General features: G+C 37.8%; 1 protein-coding gene and 5 gene segments (V, D, J or C); 2 read left to right on the forward strand and 4 right to left on the reverse strand.

Moving 5' to 3' along the window:
* Nucleotides 1–2275, reverse strand: part of LOC140275625 (uncharacterized) — a 10077-nt gene extending 7802 nt beyond the window's left edge. Inside the window, exons 1-4 of the mRNA XM_072371136.1 lie at nucleotides 2115–2275; nucleotides 1682–1985; nucleotides 308–389; nucleotides 144–251 (exon numbers count right to left, since the gene is read on the reverse strand). Coding sequence (XP_072227237.1) covers nucleotides 144–251; nucleotides 308–389; nucleotides 1682–1985; nucleotides 2115–2166 — 546 coding nt within the window. The 5' untranslated portion in view covers nucleotides 2167–2275. The remainder of the gene's footprint in view (nucleotides 1–143; nucleotides 252–307; nucleotides 390–1681; nucleotides 1986–2114) is intronic.
* The window catches only part of LOC140274965 (Ig kappa-b4 chain C region-like), a 26761-nt gene extending 19590 nt beyond the window's left edge, over nucleotides 1–7171 (forward strand). The window contains 1 exon segment of the C gene segment in view: nucleotides 6684–7171. Coding sequence covers nucleotides 6755–7015 — 261 coding nt within the window.
* On the reverse strand, nucleotides 3531–4101 carry LOC140274993 (Ig kappa chain V region 120-like). The segment is given in 2 exon segments: nucleotides 3531–3942; nucleotides 4050–4101. Coding segments are annotated over 2 exon segments (375 nt in total).
* On the forward strand, nucleotides 5556–18247 carry LOC140275627 (Ig kappa-b4 chain C region-like). The segment is given in 3 exon segments: nucleotides 5556–5612; nucleotides 5856–5976; nucleotides 17813–18247. Coding segments are annotated over 3 exon segments (519 nt in total).
* Nucleotides 10129–10769, reverse strand: LOC140274918 (immunoglobulin kappa variable 4-1-like). The segment is given in 2 exon segments: nucleotides 10129–10548; nucleotides 10656–10769. Coding segments are annotated over 2 exon segments (414 nt in total).
* On the reverse strand, nucleotides 13271–14109 carry LOC140275110 (immunoglobulin kappa variable 2-28-like). The segment is given in 2 exon segments: nucleotides 13271–13643; nucleotides 13860–14109. Coding segments are annotated over 2 exon segments (360 nt in total).
* Nucleotides 18248–19168: the final 921 nt, after the last annotated feature.

Raw genomic sequence — 19168 nt, forward strand, 5'->3', positions numbered from 1 at the left:
TGTGTTAGTCAGTGACTGGTGGAGCAGAACCTGACAGAAACTTCTGAAAGGAGAAAATCAGCTCTGACAGTAGAGATGTCCAAGTGTGTTCCTGTTCTCTAAGCTGACTGGTGTCTCCTAGGTGATGTCCGCCCCTCCCTGACAGTGTTGCCCCCCTCCACTGAAGAGCTGCAGGAGGTCAGCTCTTCACAGAAGAAGGCCACACTCATCTGTCTGGCCAACAAGGGCTTCCCCTCAGACTGGACTCTGTCCTGGAAGGTGACCAGCAGCGGCAGCATCAGTTACGAGGAGAGCAGGAGCTCCTTACTGCAGGAGACTGACGGCCATTACAGCTGGAGCAGCACCCTGAGGCTCCCTGCAGAGCAGTGGGAGAAGGTGCGCTCTGTGACCTGTGAGGCCAAACAGGGCTCCCAGACTCCAGTCTTACAGACACTGAGGAGAGACCAGTGCTCCCAGTTCTGACCTCACTGACTGGGACTGGGCAAATATTTTAACGTTCCTGCATTCTGTTAGTTTTCATCATACAATATTTTCTGTTTCTTTTTCTGTCATCTGTCTCAATAAAGGTATCACCAAATTTCAACCTGAATTCAGAATAGAAAGTTGTTTTTTTCCAACTCAAAATGTTTCCGTTTGAAGTTCAAATCACTATTCTTAGTCTAATTTAAACTCATATATACTCAAAGTGTGCCAAATTATTGTTGTATACTTTTTCTTTTCATTTTCTTATATTTCAATGCAAGTATAAAATGATGCCTTAAATGTGCTTTGAGTGGAATTACAAACATTTGAAAAATGCAGTAAAAGGAGAGAAGAGAGTTCAGGGTTAAACTTTCCACTTTGGCGATGGTTTTATGGTAAATGAAAAGTAAAACATCACATAAGTACAGAAATATTCATGCAAAGAGGCTCTCTATGGAAATGCTCTGACTGACTCCAGCAGGAACTTGTCTTTATTGTTTATTATCATTATTATTATCATTGTTGTTGTACTTGATTGCCTAAGAAGAAAGCACAAAGAAAATATATCTAAAATATGGGGGTTTTAACAGTCTGCATTCAAATGTTGTGAGTTTTTGTTTGACATAAAAATCTACTCTTTATATCATAATTTGATCAGCATCACTGCTGACAGTGGGAGGCAGATTTATTGAAATAGACTAAATCAGTTTTTAGTCAACTGTTTTAAAATATTTACTGTTAGTGACAACTTTTCCAGTAGATATGTGAAAGAAAATGGATACAGATTATTTGTAACTAACGGACTGCATAAGGGAGGTTTAGGGAGGTTTATCTCTGAGTTAATGCTGATATATGCTGACCTCAGCAAATATATCACTTTCAACACATTTAGTCCGTCATGGATCTCAGATAAATATCTGATGATACTCAGAGAAAATAATTTATTTAATACATTAAAATACTGACTTGTTATTATCTATATTTGTTCAAATTAAGCCATTTATACTTTGATAATGGCTAACACAAAAGCAAAACATTAATTTAAATGTAAAAACTGATTATTCAAATTACAAATTTAAGTTAATTAAGTTTTATTGCTGTCATATATTACTTATGATAAAAACTGTAGTCATATATAAATTGATTTTATTTTCTCAGCGTCTGTTGAGTCCTTTCAGTTCCTCTCCAGCTGGGAGGTTTTTGTACAGCGTTGTATCACTGTGTGAACGGGAAGCTGTTATGCTGCTGACAGTAATAAACTCCTGCATCCTCAGTGTGAACTCCACTGATTGTCAGAGTGAAGTCAGTCTGCTGTGCTTTTGCACTAAAATGCTCTGGAACCCCAGACTGACGTGCTGTGGTATCATAAATCAAAAGTTTAGGAGCTTCTCCAGGTTTCTGAAGATACCAGTTAATGTCATCACCTATAAGTGTGCTGGCTTTACATCTGATAGAGACAGTCTGTCCTGGAGCAACAGACTGAGATCCAGGAGTCTGAGTCAGGGTGATTTCTGCTGATGAACCTGGAAAAAGAGGAGATGAGTTATTGCAACAAATCTAACCAGAAGAAAAGCCATCAGTTTAAAAACAGAGAATGAACTTCTCTGACATTTACAAAAGATGGATGATGGTAAATGCTGCTCATTTCTCACCCTGAACAAGGAGCCCCAGGGTGGTCAGCAGTAGAGTCAGTGACATCATCATTGTGCTGCTGGTGTGTCAGTGTCTCTGAAAGGTCTGGACAGCCACTGATCAACACTGACCTCTTAACATCTGGGAGCAGAGAGGCAGGACACATGTGCAAACACACAGAGTCAGTCAGCTGGAGCTGTCCTCAACATGTCAGGATGTTTCCTGCTTTCACTGATGAGTCTGTTGTAATTAACATTAACATGATCACTGTGGTATTTTAAAAAGTCTGATGCTAAACTGATCTAACGTTTCATTCTGTGCCTCCAGATGTGTAACATTACCATTCTGATACTGTTGCAGACTTGTCATTTCAGAGTCATAAAGTAACACTGAGGATCAGGATGTCAGATAATGTGCTCAATGATCTCAGGTTAATGAATTAACTGTCCCAGAACTTTGGGATAAATAACATGATCCTCCATCTCAGAGGATATTTGTTCAGCTGCATCAGAGAACTTTATCAAGAATAAGAATTCAGTGAAAATGCTTAAATAAATCCTTTGACCTCGTGATTAGGAGTCTGATGGGTTAGTTGGTGGTTTAGTGGGATATGGTAAAGAGAGAGATGAGGGTGGGGTGGGTTTAGGATTTGAACAGATCACACAACTGCTCTGATATTAATGTGTCAGCGTTACTGTTCTAAGAATGCAGAGAAAGTTTGTTGAGAGAAGACGCTCAGAGGAAGAGGAGTTTGAATATCTTGTGGCAAACACTCTACTTTATAACTTATTGTATGAAATACTGAATGTTTGGAGCACCAGTTTGTTTTTATGAAGGAAAGTTATTAACAACTAATCTGTATATGTTGTGAATTATGTGATAAAAAACATCTGAAAATATTTGATATTAAAATGTATTTATCTACAAATTTCTACCACAAACTTAACCAGAGGCAAAAGAGACTCTGTTCTAATAAAAATAATAATAATTAATGAATCTATCATGCTTAAATCTGAATATTTTCCCACTTTTCTTTCACAGGGTAAATATTTGAACTTTCTGTTTGTGTCCTAAAATCTTCATCAATCTTCTAACTGCTGCCAGTCATGAAAAAGTGTTCATGGATAAAGATAAATGAATCAAAAGAAATTTTAAGACAAGAAATATTATTTATTATCACTCCTGTAGTGTTACTGTCTGCATGTACTTGGAGAGACTCAGATAATTCACACTAATATTTGGATGATTGTGATGAGAACTGGAGCTTCAGTCAGCTGTGATGTCAGATTCAAAATTTTGCATTAATGGTAATACTCTTAAAGAAAGTTAATTTACAGAAAAATATGTGAAATGTGTTTATATGCATCTATTAACAGAGATTGAATGTGTGTTACACGTAGAGTTTAATCAATAGTTCATATATGTGCTTCTGTGTGTGTGTCCTCAGTGAACTGTATCAGTCTCTGCAGCTGTCAGTTCAGTTTCTGTTCAGTCTGACTGAGGGAGGTTTTTGTACGACTGTTTTTCACTGTGTGAACACATTCTGACTGTTGATAACATGGAGACTCTGACAGTAATAAACTGCAGCATCTTCAGCCTGAACTCCACTGATGGTCAGAGTGAAGTCAGAGTTTGATCCACTGCCTGTAAAACGATCTGGAATCCCTGATGCTCTGTTGTTAGTGTAGTAAATGAGAAGTTTAGGAGTTTCTCCATCTCTTTGTTGGTACCAGTGTAAATAGCTACCACCATGTACACTCTGACTAATTTTACATGTGATGGTGACGGAGCCTCCCACAGCAGAGCTCACTGCTCCAGGTTGAGTCACTGTGACCTGACCTCTGGACTCTGAGGAGACAGAGACAAAAACATAAAGCAGCTTCATGGTTTTGTCGGCTTCATTTCAGAGGGACGGATGTTCATAGAGGAGAGGAGTTTGATTCTCTGGACTTTACCTGTGAAGCAGCAGCAGAGGAGAGTCCAGATGAGGACGCAGATCAAAGTCATGTCTTTGATGAGGAGGATTTCTGTGGCTTCTGTTGTCATGAAGGTCAGCTGTCAGTCATCCAGTGTTCAACTCTCAGGACTATAAACTCTCCCAGAGCACTGGAGCATGGTGCTGCTGATGCAAAGTGGCTCTCTATGGAAATGCTCTGACTGACTCCAACAGAGAGTTGGATGTCTCTATTGATTCTGTAAAGTAATGGATGAATGAGTTTGTTGGAATATTTATTTGAAATTTTGATGTTCCTTTGAGTAAAATTGTATTCATTCTTATTTTGACAAACTTGTTTCATTCTAAAAATCGATCTCAATGAACCAATAGAAAAACCTTACATCATGTGTTGTATGGAAATTCTTTCTCTTTTAGTATAATTTTTGGTTTCAGTTTAATCTTTTTTTAGTTTGTATGTTTAAAATCCACAGAGCATCTTTTTATAGTTGCTAATTCAGTTTGTATTACTGTGGTGGACATTTGTTGGAGGAACCAGACTGAAAGTTATCTGTTAGCACAAATGACTCATTTAAGAACTTAAAGTTTATATATACTTTATATTAAATTACAAACAGAGACTTAGTGGCCTGTTGCAACATAGAGATTTCACCAAGTAAAGCAGTGATGAGATTAGCTGATGATGAGGGGAAGAGGCACAGATGACCCCAAGAAAACTAAACAACATGTTTTAGATGTGTGGGAAGAGCCAATAAACATGAAAGTCAGTGTCTCTTACTGTATCCATGGCAATAAAAATAGAACAGATGGATTTTGACCAGACCTGTCCAGGGTGTACCCCGCCTTTCGCCCAATGACTGCTGAGATAGGCTCCAGCCCACCCGTTACGGATTGATGGATTTTGACCAGTTTGCAGGTGCTTTTTACAAACCTTTAAATTAATATGGAATGCTCAAAAGCAGCTGGGGTAGGCTTCAGCCCCCCATCCCTGAAGTATATCAAGCGGATATAGAAAATGGAAGAATGAATGGTATTAGGGGATGAGCAGATTTACTATTGATCATTCAGTCAATGGTTCTCCTGGATTTTTATTGGAAATTCTCTGACTAACTTCAACAGGGACTTGGATCATTTCCACGATGCTGTTTATCAGTGGATCAATAAGTTTGATAAGTGCTAATTTATAGGATCATTTCAACAGAGATCTTCAAAGAAATTAGACAGTCAAAATCTTTTTTTATGTTGCCAGAGAATTTATTATTCAGTAAAATAAATTATAATGAAGCTAAAATGTTGATGAATTCCCATGAAATATAAAGATGATTTAAGTCATGAATTGTAAATGCTAAATACAAAATACATTATGTGTTATTATGTGTGATACGTTCATATATTTTTATTTGATATCAACTCATAAATTCATCATTGTTTTGTTGAGTTACTTTGTTTGTCTCAGAGTCAGAGAGCCGTGTCTCTGTGCAGTCAGAAGTTTTTGTACGGCGGCTCAATGAGTTTGTATCACTGTGGTGGACTTTTGGTGGAGGAACCAGACTGGATGTTGGAAGTAAGTTAAATTTAAGCTGCTTTTAGTTCCTGCCTCTTTTTTTCCTCTTTTGTTGTAGTTTTTTTCTCTGTTCTGCATGTTAAGACGAAATTTTTTTTTTTTTACAAATACTATTGTGCTAAAGTATAATCTCATTATTTTGATGAAAATTTTTTAAAAACTCACTACGTTGGTGAAAGGAAAAAAGTTTTTTTTAGTTTTTTGGGGGTTTAATGATTTATTCTTCAGGGGTTTTTAGCATAGTTCAGTGTGACAGAGTCAGAGAGCCGTGTCTCTGTGCAGTCAGAGGTTTTTGTACGGCGGCTCAATGAGTTTGTATCACTGTGGTACACGTTCGGTGGAGGAACCAGACTGGAGTTTGGAAGTAAGTTTATATTACATTACAAATTCAACAGGATGTTGTTAATTAATGTTTAAAATGTCTCATTTCTAATGGTGACCGATAAAAAATCTGTCTTTTGCCAATAGTTTCAGTTTTCATATATTTGAGTCTGCTCTTTTGTCATGTAGTTGAAGTGAGACCTGAGTCAAAATGTTAGAACAACGTTCATTTTAGACATAAATTCAAACCGCTTGATGTGAAGGAAAGATGAAGTATTAACTTCTTAGGATAGTTTTCAGGTTTCCAACACCATAACTGTTGTTACTGGTTGAAGTTTCGGTGTTTCACTACAACTATACAGAATGTAGGTGAAGATGGTTATTTAAAAGTGTGAAAAATGTCTGATGTCTTTATTCAGTTTATTAATTTTTCTATTATTCAGTTTATAGAAAATACTGCATGTGTATTGTTAAAATTGTTGAATACCACGAAACATGCTTTAGTGATGTTTTAGGACTTCTTTTGACATTTTAATTTAAAATGTGTGATTATTCTTTCTTTGCTGACATGCATGAGAGGTTTCTGATAGGGAAGTGAAACAAGGTGTGAGAGACTGTTGAAGCAGAGGAAAACATCTGACTGAAACTTCTTAAAGGAGAAAATCTTCTTTCTCAGAGTAAAGCTGTTTAAGTGTCTGGTGTTTAACAGCTGCATGGCTTCTGTACTCTAAGCTGATTGGTGTCTCCTAGGTAACGCCCCTCCCACCCTGACAGTGTTAACCCCTTCCAGTGAGGAGCTGAAGCAGGGGAAGGCCACTTTAATGTGTCTGGCCAACAAGGGCTTCCCCTCAGACTGGAGTCTGTCCTGGAAGGTGGACGGCAGCAGCAGCAGCAGCAGCAGCCTGGAGGAGAGCAGGAGCCCCGGGGTGCTGCAGAAGGACGGCCTCTACAGCTGGAGCAGCACCCTGAGGCTCCCTGCAGACCTGTGGGAGAAGGCGAGCTCTGTGACCTGTGAGGCCAAACAGGCCTCCCAGGCTCTAGTCTCAGAAACCGTGAGAAAAGACCAGTGTTCCCAGTCCTGACCTGAGTCACTGGAGCTCTGATACTGGTTTTAATCTCTTTCAAGTCTCACTGTGTATTCTGTCTTTCTTTCTGTCAATAAATGCATCAACATTAATGTTTTTATTTCTGTTGTTGATCTTTCATGTTTCAAATCAATAAAGATTTCTTTAATTATGGCTCCATTCATCAAATGACTTTTTTCTTTGCCATACTGTTTATATAATAGTCAGACCATTACTAATAATAAGACTTCAAACAATAAAACCTTTATTCAGTTGGATTATTATTTAGACTTTTATGACTTTGCTTCAGATTTGTTAACATTAACTTTACTGAAGCCTTTTAGTAAAGGACCAACCAGTTTTTTCATACCACTGAAGGAACCTCTCTGTTACTGAAGTGCATTTGGGACCTCATGTAGAAGTCATCAATAGTGTTCCGTATTATGAGGCTTACAGATATCACAAGAATCCCTGCTGTCATATGTTTATATACTTATTAGGACAATAGATCAATGAAATCCACAGGGGAATGGCTTTAACTGGCTTTTTTAACAGCAGTAGGTGACAGTGTAACACTGACTGTTCCTTCAGAGTGACATCACACCGTCTCCTTTAAACTGTGTGATGTAAAGGAGGTCGGAGCTGCTGTTAAAAATGATAAGAAAACAAAGAATTGTGTTAAAGAGTTTACCTCATATGTGCTCCTTTGCTTGTGCTCTGTTATAAACTTTGTTTCTTTACATTAAAAGATAAAGAAGGTATGTTAAACTCACTCATACACCGTGGCTTCACAACAACAGTTTATGTAATTTATGTGTATAATATATTAAATGGAACAAATGGAGTATTGCCAGCTTGATTCTAACAATCTTTTATATGGACATCATTACCAACAATTCTCTCAGAAACTGCAATCTGATCAGCAGTATTTCAGTGATAATTGGCTGTTTTCTTCTTCTCATAAGGATCAGTGAAAGGACACAACAGTTAATAAATGGGCCTTAGATTGGATTATATGGATGACCAACAATCTCCTTAAGATGAACAGCAACAAAACTGAGCTCATGGTGGTGGCACCGCCGCCACTGCTCAAGAAGGTTTGAGATCTCCACCTGGACATTGATGGCTGCTCAAACACTCCATCTTACGAAGTCTGTAACCTGGGGGTCATCTTGGATTCATCACTATCTTTTCAGTCTCACATAAAAAAACTTACCAAATCTGCCTTCTACCATCTCAGGAACATTTCAAGACTCAGGCCCTCACTTTCTAAAACAGTTACAGAGACCCTCACGCATGCCTTTATCTCCTCCCACCTAGACTATTGCAATGCCATCCTGCTTGATCTTCCCAATAAGGCCATAGACAGACTGCAATATGTCCAGAACTCTGCTGCCAGGATTCTCACAAGCACTAGGCCCTGGCAGCACATCTCCCCCGTACTCAGACAGCTACACTGACTCCCTGTCAAATCTCGCATCATCTACAAAGTCCTCCTCCTCACTTTCAAGTCCCTCAAAAGTCTGGCACCCCACTACCTCACAGACCTCCTCCTCCCCTATACCCCCTCAAGATCGCTGCGGTCCTCTTCCAAGGGCCAGCTGGTCATCCCCCGCACCAGACTGAAGGCCACCAGCGACAGAGCCTTTCATGTAGCTGCCCCACTCCTCTGGAATATTCTACCCAACCACATTCAAAATGCCCCTTCACTGGCCATCTTTAAACAACATCTTGAAACCCATCTCTTTTTGGAGGCTTTTGGCTTCTAGTGTCCATAAGCACATACCTACATACTCTCACACACAGATATCATGTAAAGAGACCTTGGGTGTTTTGAAAGGCGCTATATAAAACTAAGGTATTATTATTATTATTATTACATATATGTATATACTTTTTTATGTGCTTATTGTTTATGTGTCAAATAAAAACCTATTTTAGACACTTTTATTTGACATATACCTTACAGGAGGAACATTTAGCAGATTAACTGACACATGTTAAATTTTACTGAATGTTTTTAAATGAAAATTTTTCAGTCCAAGTTCATGAATTTTACTTTGAAACTGTTCACAAAATAAAATATTTTCGTGTGTTGAGTTTAAAAGCAGGGAATCATCTACATAAAAATACTTTTTTAGTGTTTTAATAAAACACAGAGAAAATTAATCATTTTGTATTAAATAACTTGTTGAAAGCATCTGATTAACTAAAAGGTGATCAAATGTTTAAATATCACAAATATCAATGACGCTTTTTAATATTTACGAGAGAAAATTATTTACCCATGTTAAAAGCTGAGTGTATATGTGTTTGATTATTTTCTGCATTAAGTTTGAAAGATGGTGTGGTGGTTAGCACCTTTGCCTCACAGCAAGAGGGTTCCAGGTTGAATCCCCGCCTGGGGCCTTTCTGTGTGGAGTTTGCATGTTCTCCCCATGTATGCATGGGTTTTCTCAGGGTTCTCTGGCTTCCTGTTTGAATATCTTGTGGCAAACACTTGTATTAAATACTGAATGTTTGGAGCACCAGTTTGTTTTATGAAGGAAAGTTATTAACAACTAATCTGTATATGTTGTGAATTTTGTGACAAAAACATCTGAAAATATTTAATATTAAAATGTATTGATCTACAAATTTTTACCACAAACTTAACCAGAGGTAAAAGAGACTCTGTTCTAATAAAAATTATGATAATTAATGAAACTATCATGCTTAAAATCTGAATAGTTTCCCTTTTTCATTCACAGGGTAAATATTTGAACTTTCTGTTTGTGTCCTAAAATCTTCATCAATCTTCTAACTGCTGTCAGTCAAAAAAGTGTATTTATGGATAAAAATGAATTAATTAAAAGAAATTTTAAGACACGAAATATAATTTATTATCACTCATGTAGTGTTATTGTCCCCATGTACTTGGAGAGACTTGGATATAGATAATTCACACTAATATTTGGATGATTGTGACGAGAACTGGAGCTTCAGTCAGCTGAGAAAATTGTTAATTAATGGTAATACTCTCAAAGAATGTTCATGTCTGCAAAAATATGTGAAATGTGTTTATATGCATCTATTAACAGAGATTAAATGTGTGTTACACGTAGAGTTTATCAATAGTTCATATATGTGCTTCTGTGTGTGTGTCCTCAGTGAACTGTATCAGTCTCTGCAGCTGTCAGTTCAGTTTCTGTTCAGGCTGACTGAGGGAGGTTTTTGTACGACTGTTTTTCACTGTGTGAACACATTCTTACTGTTGATGTAGTGGTAACTCTGACAGTAATAAACTGCAGCATCTTCAGCCTGAACTCCACTGATGTTCAGAGTGAAGTCAGAGTTTGACCCACTGCTTGTAAAACGATCTGGAATCCCTGATTCTCGACTTCCGATATAGTAAGAGAGCAGTTTAGGAGTTTCTCCATCTCTCTGTTGGTACCAGCCAAAATAGTTGGAGTTATGAACATTCTGACTGGTTTTACATGTGATGGTGACGGAGCCTCCCACAGCAGAGCTCACTGCTCCAGGCTGAGTCACTGTGACCTGACCTCTGGACTCTGAGGATACAGAGACAAAAACATAAAGCAGCTTCATGGTTTTGTCGGCTTCATTTCAGAGGGACGGATGTTCATAGAGGAGAGGAGTTTGATTCTCTGGACTTTACCTGTGAAGCAGCAGCAGAGGAGAGTCCAGATGAGGACGCAGATCAAAGTCATGTTTTTGATGAGGAGGATTTCTGCGGCTTCTGTTGTCATGAAGGACAGCTGTCAGTCATCCAGTGTTCAACTCTCAGGACTATAAACTCTCCCAGAGCACTGGAGCATGGTGCTGCTGATGCAAAGTGGCTCTCTATGGAAATGCTCTGACTGACTCCAACAGAGAGTTGAATCACTCTGATGATGCTGATTATCAATAGAGTTCAATAAGATATTAATCAGATCCTTGTCACGTTTGTTTTATTAAAACTCAGATATCTAAATATGAAGTCATTGCTCATATTTCACTAACATAAAAATCATCTATTTAAAATAAACTTTCATCTTCCTTAATAAAACATCTTCTCATAATTCTAATATTGAACAAATTACCTTGTAGAATTGCTTAGGGCTCCGGTTCATTTCTCTGTGAATAAGTGTTTTAAATAGTCGTGATTTTCTACATATATTTGATGCATTTATGGAGCATTTTGTCACAAACTTTTTGATCATTAACTGAAATGTTCTTTTGCATTGTTTGTTTCAAATACATGTCTCTTTACTGTCAGAGGTTTCTGTAGAGCTGATCAATCATTTATAAAACTGACATAACTGAACAAAAATACTGTTTCTTCATATTTGGAACTGTTTAGTGTTTGTGGGAAAACATGATTTATATAATCATTTAACCTGTGTTATTGCTTTGAATAATTCTAATTCGTAGTTCAGTGGTAAACAGCTTTTATTCTAAATTAGCAAATAAAAGAAAAATAACTCAACATTCGAGTCTTTGCTGTTTGATAAATTCTTAAAAAATAATGAATATCAACAATCTTTCCAACACATCACTGTAATCTGCAGACTTTGCAGGTTTGAGTTCTCTCTGATGTTCTGTTACATTCTTCTAATTATTATGCCTGTAAAGTTAGTCACACAACAGAGTTGTTAGTATCACTTTGTACTCTGTCAGTAATCTCTGCTGTCAACTCTGGCTCAGGTTTTATGACAATGAACAGGACTGGAGTTCTTATGAGTCATTTTGATCAGTTTCATCAGCACCAAGGCTCACATTACTGTTAGTAAGAGATCAGACGACTTCTTCACAACGCTGCGTGGCATATATCAAATTAAATATCCCTGTAGTTGATAATGTGGTAAGCAGCAGAGTTTTATTCAAATATTTACATGACTAAGCTCTGGCATTTAAAACACATGAGAAATTGTGTTTATGATGTTTTTACCTAAATTATTTCACTACTTTATCTTCACTACTGAAACCTGTCTTTTGCTGCGGTTCAGCAGTGATGCTCATCTGTTGTCATGGTAACTGAAGTAATAGAGGGAAGTGAAACACTGAAGAAGAGTTTCACCTAAACTTTGCAATGTATCCTCTGTCTCTGTAGTCCCTCTTTCCCAGATGGTGCTGCCCCCCTCTGGAGAGGAACTGCAGATGTGGAAGGCCACCATCGTTTGTCTGGCCAACAAGGGCTTCCCCTCAGACTGGTGTCTATCCTGGAAGGTGTCAGCAGCAGCAGCAGCAGCTGGGAGGAGAAAAGGAGCCTAGGTGTGCTTTGACTGGAGCAGCATTATCATGCTACTTTGAGACAGGTGAATGAAGGTGGGCTCTGTAACCTTTGGGGCCAATCAGGAATCTCAGACTCCAGTCTCAGAGACATAGAGGACAGACCAGCATTCCCAGTACTTACCTGACTCACTGGGACTCTGATATTGGTTCCACTCTACTTCTCTGTAGTCTTTAGATCTCACATTTTTCTTTTAATTCTCAATCTATTTGTTGCTCGTTGTTAAACTGATGTTTTTTGGGTTTTTTCATATTTTTCTCAGCATTAACACCTCACAGCAGGAACATAACAACACAGTCTAAAATAATCATTTCAACACACAATTCAGATTTATGTCTTTCGTGGGTCAGTTGATCTCAATAGTTCACTTACCTTTACTTCCAAATTCATGAAAATGTCCTCTGACTGATATCAATCCTTAGGACAGATTCTTGTCTTACATCTAATATTTTAAATTTTATCTGGAAATTATTCTGATGAACTGAAATTAACACCTAATCACATAAATCTTAAATCTGAAATTTAGCAGCAGGATATCATTTGCATAAATGGATTAAAAAAAGAAATCTTCTGTTATATTTTTAAACAAGTGAGGCAGCAGTCTTTACACTCTTGAAAAGAACAAATATAGCACAGAATCGTTCTGTTGATGTCTTTCAGCAGAGTGAGATCACAGTCATTTCCAATGCCTCCAGTAATTCTAAATATCTGTTTCACAATAAAACATCAAACACATGTAATTGTTGTGCACCTGCTGTCACATGTTCTCTTGAATTTAAACAGTAAATACATTTAATTAACTAACATTTATTCTATTTAAGTTTTTTTTACTTTTTCAATGATATACTTTGTTGAAAACATGAGATGAACTGATGTGATGATCAGACTTTACACAAGACTTTGTATGATGCACATTAGATCATTTCTAAGACTTATCATAACTAAAATTGAATGTTCTATTAAAGCATTTTTGTTTTATGAATTTCATCAATGGTAAAACTTCTGCTTTAGTGCAGCTGTGGATCAGTTCCTCTGCAGCTGACTGAGGTTTTTGTACGACGTTGTTTCACTGTGTGAACGGGAAGCTGTAATCCTGCTGACAGTAATAAACTCCTGCATCTTCAGCCTGAACTCTACTGATGCTCAGAGTGAAGTCATTTCCAGAATAACTACCACTGAAACGATCAGAAACGTCAGGCTGACGGTTTGAGGCCCACCAAATTAAGAGTTTAGGAGCTTCTCTGGGTTTCTGAAGGTACCAATCAACCTCATTGGTAACAGATGAACTCGTTTTACATCTGATAGACACAGTCTGTCCTGGAGAAACAGACTGAGACCCAGGAGACTGAGTCAGGATGATTTCTGCTGATGAACCTGAAGAACATGAAAGAGAGGAGAAGAGTTACTGAGACAAATCCAGCTTGAAGAAAGATAGTCAACATGTAAATAGCAGAGGGTCATTTCTTTAAAATTCTGAATAGATGGAAGAAGGTCAATGCTGCTCGTTTCAGTGTTTCTCCATCAGAGCAGAACATCATTGTAGTGAATCTGGTTGCTTCCAGAAGCAAAGTTTTCAGAAGAGAGTCTCACCCTGAACGAGGAGCCCCAGGGTGGTCAGCAGTAGAGTCAGTGACATCATCATTGTGCTGCTGGTGTGTCAGTGTCTCTGAAAGGTCTGGACAGCCACTGATCAACACTGACCTCTTAACATCTGGGAGCAGAGAGGCAGGACACATATGCAAACACACAGAGTCAGTCAGCTGTAGCTGTCCTCAACATGTCAGGATGTTTCCTGCTTTCACTGATGAGTCTGTTGTAATTAACATTAACATGATCACTGTGGTATTTTAAAAAGTCTGATGCTAAACTGATCTAACGTTTCATGCTGTGTCTCCAGATGTGCAACATTACTATTCTGATACTGTTGCAGACTTGTCATTTCAGAGTCATAAAGTAACACTGAGGATCAGGATGTCAGATAATGTGCTCAATGATCTCAGGTTAATGAATTAACTGTCCCAGAACTTTGGGATAAATAACATGATCCTCCATCTCAGAGGATATTTGTTCAGCTGCATCAGAGAACTTTATCAACAATAAGAATTCAGTGAAAATGCTTAAATAAATCCTTTGACCTCGTGATTAGGAGTCTGATGGGTTAGTTGGTGGTTTAGTGGGATATGGTAAAGAGAGAGATGAGGGTGGGGTGGGTTTAGGATTTGAACAGATCGCAAAACTGATCTGATATTAATGTGTCAGCGTTACTGTTCTAAGAATGCAGAGAAAGTTTGTTGAGAGAAGACGCTCAGAGGAAGAGGAATTTGAATATCTTGTGGCAAACACTCTACTTTATAACTTATTGTATGAAATGCTGAATGTTTGGAGCATCAGTTTGTTTTATGAAGGAAAGTTATTAACAACTTATCTGTATATGTTGTGAATTTTGTGACAAAAAACATCTGAAAATATTTAATATTAAAATGTATTTATCTACAAATTTCTACCACAAACTTAACCAGAGGCAAAAGAGACTCTGTTTTAATAAAAATAATAATAATTAATGAAACTATCATGCTTAAAATCTGAATATTTTCCCACTTTTCATTTACAGGGTAAATATTTGAACTTTCTGTTTGTGTCCTAAAATCTTCATCAATCTGCTAACTGCTGTCAGTCAAAAAAGTGTATTTATGGATAAAAAGAAATTAATTAAAAGAAATTTTAAGACACGAAATATAATTTATTATCACTCATGTAGTGTTATTGTCCCCATGTACTTGGAGAGACTTGGATATAGATAATTCACACTAATATTTGGATGATTGTGACGAGAACTGGAGCTTCAGTCAGCTGAGAAAATTGTTAATTAATGGTAATACTCTCAAAGAATGTTCATGTCTGCAAAAATATGTGAAATGTGTTTATATGCATCTATTAACAGAGATTGAATGTGTGTTACACGTAGAGTTTATCAATAGTTCATATATGTGCTTCTGTGTGTGTGTCCTCAGTGAACTGTATCAGTCTCTGCAGCTGTCAGTTTAGTTTCTGTTCAGTCTGACTGAGGGAGGTTTTTGTACGACTGTTTTTCACTGTGTGAACACATACTGACTGTTGATGTGATGGAGACTCTGACAGTAATAAACTGCAGCATCTTCAGCCTGAACTCCACTGATGGTCAGAGTGAAGTCAGAGTTTGATCCAATGCCTGTAAAAACGTTTCTAAAGAATCAAGAATATAGTATATAAGCATTTGTTGGACCATGCAGTAACATGTGATTCAAAATGTAAGAACATGATGATTTTAAAGTCTAGAAAGTGATGCAACTTTTTCCTTTCCAAGCCTTTATTGACAAACAGCTACTTCCTGCTCTGTGGAACAATTACTCAATCTGGAGTGAGTTCTCGTTGGCATCGTCGCCTCACAGCGAGAGGGTTCCAGGTTCTACTCCTGGCTGGGGCCCTTCTTTGTGGAGTTTGCATGTTCTTCCCGTGTATGTGTGGGTTCTCTCCAGGTACTCCGGTGTAGTGCCTGACACTTAACAGAAGTTCAGAAGGGCAACAGGTTTGTGTGTTCGGTGTGTCGAGACAGGAGATGAAGAATGGTAACCATGAACATCTGGAGCCCCAGTGAGGGAGAGATGATACAGACTTTTTGGCTTCAAGGATCTCTCCAGATTTGATGCATCTATCTGTAATTCTGATACGGACCTGGTGACCAATAAACTACCTCGGTGTTCGACCAAGTCTGTGTCAGCAGAGTTCTTCCTGTAGCATCTACACATCGACTGTTTGAAGGCAACCATCCCATTTACACCACACCGACTTCCTCCCACGATCCAAAAAAACGCATGTTAGGTTAATTGGTGTCTCTAAAATTGTCCTGAGGAGTGACTGTGAGTGTGTGTGTGGTTGTTTGTCTCTGTGTGGCCCTGTGATGGACTGGCTACCTGTCCAGGGTGTTCCCCGCCTCTCACCCAATGACCGCTGGGATAGACTCCAGCCCCCCTGTGACCTGACCGACGGATTATGCGGGAATAGAACATAGATGGATGGGTGGAAGGATGGACTGAGTTCTCCTAAATCTTATTGTTTGAATAAATTTGTTTGAAAAATTCTCCTTCACAATTGCTTCATCATTTTGTAAGAGAGTGGATCCTTTTACTTATATAATGACTGAAGGGAGGTATGTCTATGCTTAGCAATGAATCAGTAACTTTACTGTGCTGCCTATTTACACTGTTTACTAAAATAATTTGCAAGAATGTTTGGATTAATTCATGAGATGTGTCATAAATATCTGTTATTAGTTAATCAGTGTGGTCCTGATATCTCACCATTCATACATATGTTTTGCAAGACAGCATTAAATAAGTCTATCCTTCTTTTAATAAAAATATTTCTATAAAACTCTGTGAGACATTTGTTGCTCAGTTTGATCTTCAGTTTTCATTTGAGCTCAAATTCCGCAAAAAGGAAAAAGTCTTAAATATTTAGCTGCTTTCTTGAAAGAAGTATGTTCTCAATCTAATTTATTTCATTTGAAATGAGCACTGTGGAATAAAACATGCTTTCCATTTTTTAAATGAATATTTCTTTGCTAAAATGAAAAGTTGATTATAAAAGTGACCATTTAAGAGATAAAAGTCAGTTTAAATTCATGAAACTATCATTTTGGACAAGAGTATAAAATACTTTTTCGATGTAATGTTGAATTTTGAGGGATTGTAGATTTAGTTCAGTGTGACAGAGTCAGAGAGTCGAGTCTCTGTGCAGTCAGAGGTTTTTGTACGGCGGCTCAATGAGTTTGTATCACTGTGGTGGACTTTTGGTGGAGGAACCAGACTGGATGTTGGAAGTAAGTTTTTACTGTATTTAATATAAATTACTTGACGTTTTAAGTGGACTTTATTTAATTTAATGTTTGAATGTCTGAAGTTTAGAAAAATATCTTCTTGACAGAAATTGTAACTGTCATAGTTTTTATTTATCCTCATAGAGCTTGGCTAAAATCGGCTTTGCTAAAATTTGTCAATATTTCTGTGAAAGTAGAGCAAATGCTGACTGCTGAAAATATAAAAGCCTATCTTTTAATATTGTGGCAAGACTGTATCTACATTGGAGAAACAAGTAGAACAACGTTAAACTAAAGTGGAAATATTTGAAAATATCTGTAATGATCATGTCAGACGTTACTTTAAATCCCCTTTAGAATAAAGGATGTGTTCATTTGTTAAAGCAATATTTATGCTCCATATGTAGAATGTTTAATGTGAGTGAGATGCCTTTTTTAACTGAAACTGAAGCAAAACTTACTTTGTAAATTTCCCGTACAGTTTGAGATATTTCAGATCAAACTGTGAGATGATTCTCTCTGTGCTGATGTGCATCAGAGGTTTCTTAAAGGGAAGTGAAACAATGTGTTAGTCAGTGACTGGTGGAGCAGAACCTGACAGAAACTTCTGAAAGGAGAAAATCAGCTCTGACAGTAGAGATGTCCAAGTGTGTGGTTCCTGTTCTCTAAGCTGACTGGTGTCTCCTAGGTGATGTCCGCCCCTCCCTGACAGTGTTGCCCCCCTCCACTGAAGAGCTGCAGGAGGTCAGCTCTTCACAGAAGAAGACCACACTCATCTGTCTGGCCAACAAGGGCTTCCCCTCAGACTGGACTCTGTCCTGGAAGGTGACCAGCAGCGGCAGCATCAGTTACGAGGAGAGCAGGAGCTCCTTACTGCAGGAGAATGACGGCCATTACAGCTGGAGCAGCACCCTGAGGCTCCCTGCAGAGCAGTGGGAGAAGGTGCGCTCTGTGACCTGTGAGGCCAAACAGGGCTCCCAGACTCCAGTCTTACAGACACTGAGGAGAGACCAGTGCTCCCAGTTCTGACCTCACTGACTGGGACTGGGCAAATATTTTAACGTTCCTGCATTCTGTTAGTTTTCATACAATATTTTCTGTTTCTTTTTCTGTCATCTGTCTCAATAAAGGTATCACCAAATTTTCAATGCAAGTATAAAATGATGCCTTAAATGTACTTTGAGTGGAATTACAAACATTGGAATAATGCAGTAAAAGAGGAGAAGAAAGTTCAGGGTTAAACTTTCCACTTTGGCGATGGTTTTATGGTAAATGAAAAATAGAACATCACATAAGTACAGAAACATACATAAAAAAAGACGCTCTCTATGGAAATGCTCTGACTGACTCCAGCAGGGAGTTGTCTTTTTTGTTTAATATCATCATTATTATCATTGTTGTTGTACTTGAGTGCCTAAGAAGAAAGCACAAAGATCATTTTATCTAAAATATGGGGTTTTTAACGTCTGCATTCAAATGTTGTGAGTTTTTGTTTGACATAAAAATCTACTCTTTATATCATAATTTGATCAGCATCACGGCTGACAGTGGGAGGCAGGTTTATTGAAATAGACTAAATCAGTTTTTGGTTTTAACTGTTTTAAAATATTTACTATTGGTAACAACTTTTCCAGGAGATATGTGAAAGAAAATGGATACAGATGATTTGTAACTAACAGACTGCATAAGGGAGGTTTAGGGAGGTTTATCTCTGAGTTAATGCTGATATATGCTGACCCCATCCAAGATATCAGTTTAACACATTTGGTCCTTCATGGATCTCAATAAATATAGACCAGTCTATATATGCAGAAATAGAGTTTCTCTCTGAATTCTCAGAGTTTGTATCCCAGTTAGTGCTGAGTACAGATAAAGTCATTGTAGTGGGTGACTTTAATATTCATGTAGATGTTGAAAATGACAGCCTAAATATTAACTTTAATTCTATATTAGACTCTATTGGATTTTCTCAAAGTGTTCACAGACCTACTCACTGCCTTAATCACACCCTTGACCTTGTGCTGACTTATGGCATTGAGAGTGA

Source organism: Leuresthes tenuis, unplaced genomic scaffold, assembly GCF_036924035.1.
Source record: "Leuresthes tenuis unplaced genomic scaffold, fLeuTen1.0.hap1 SCAF_18, whole genome shotgun sequence".
Taxonomy (NCBI): domain Eukaryota; kingdom Metazoa; phylum Chordata; class Actinopteri; order Atheriniformes; family Atherinopsidae; genus Leuresthes; species Leuresthes tenuis.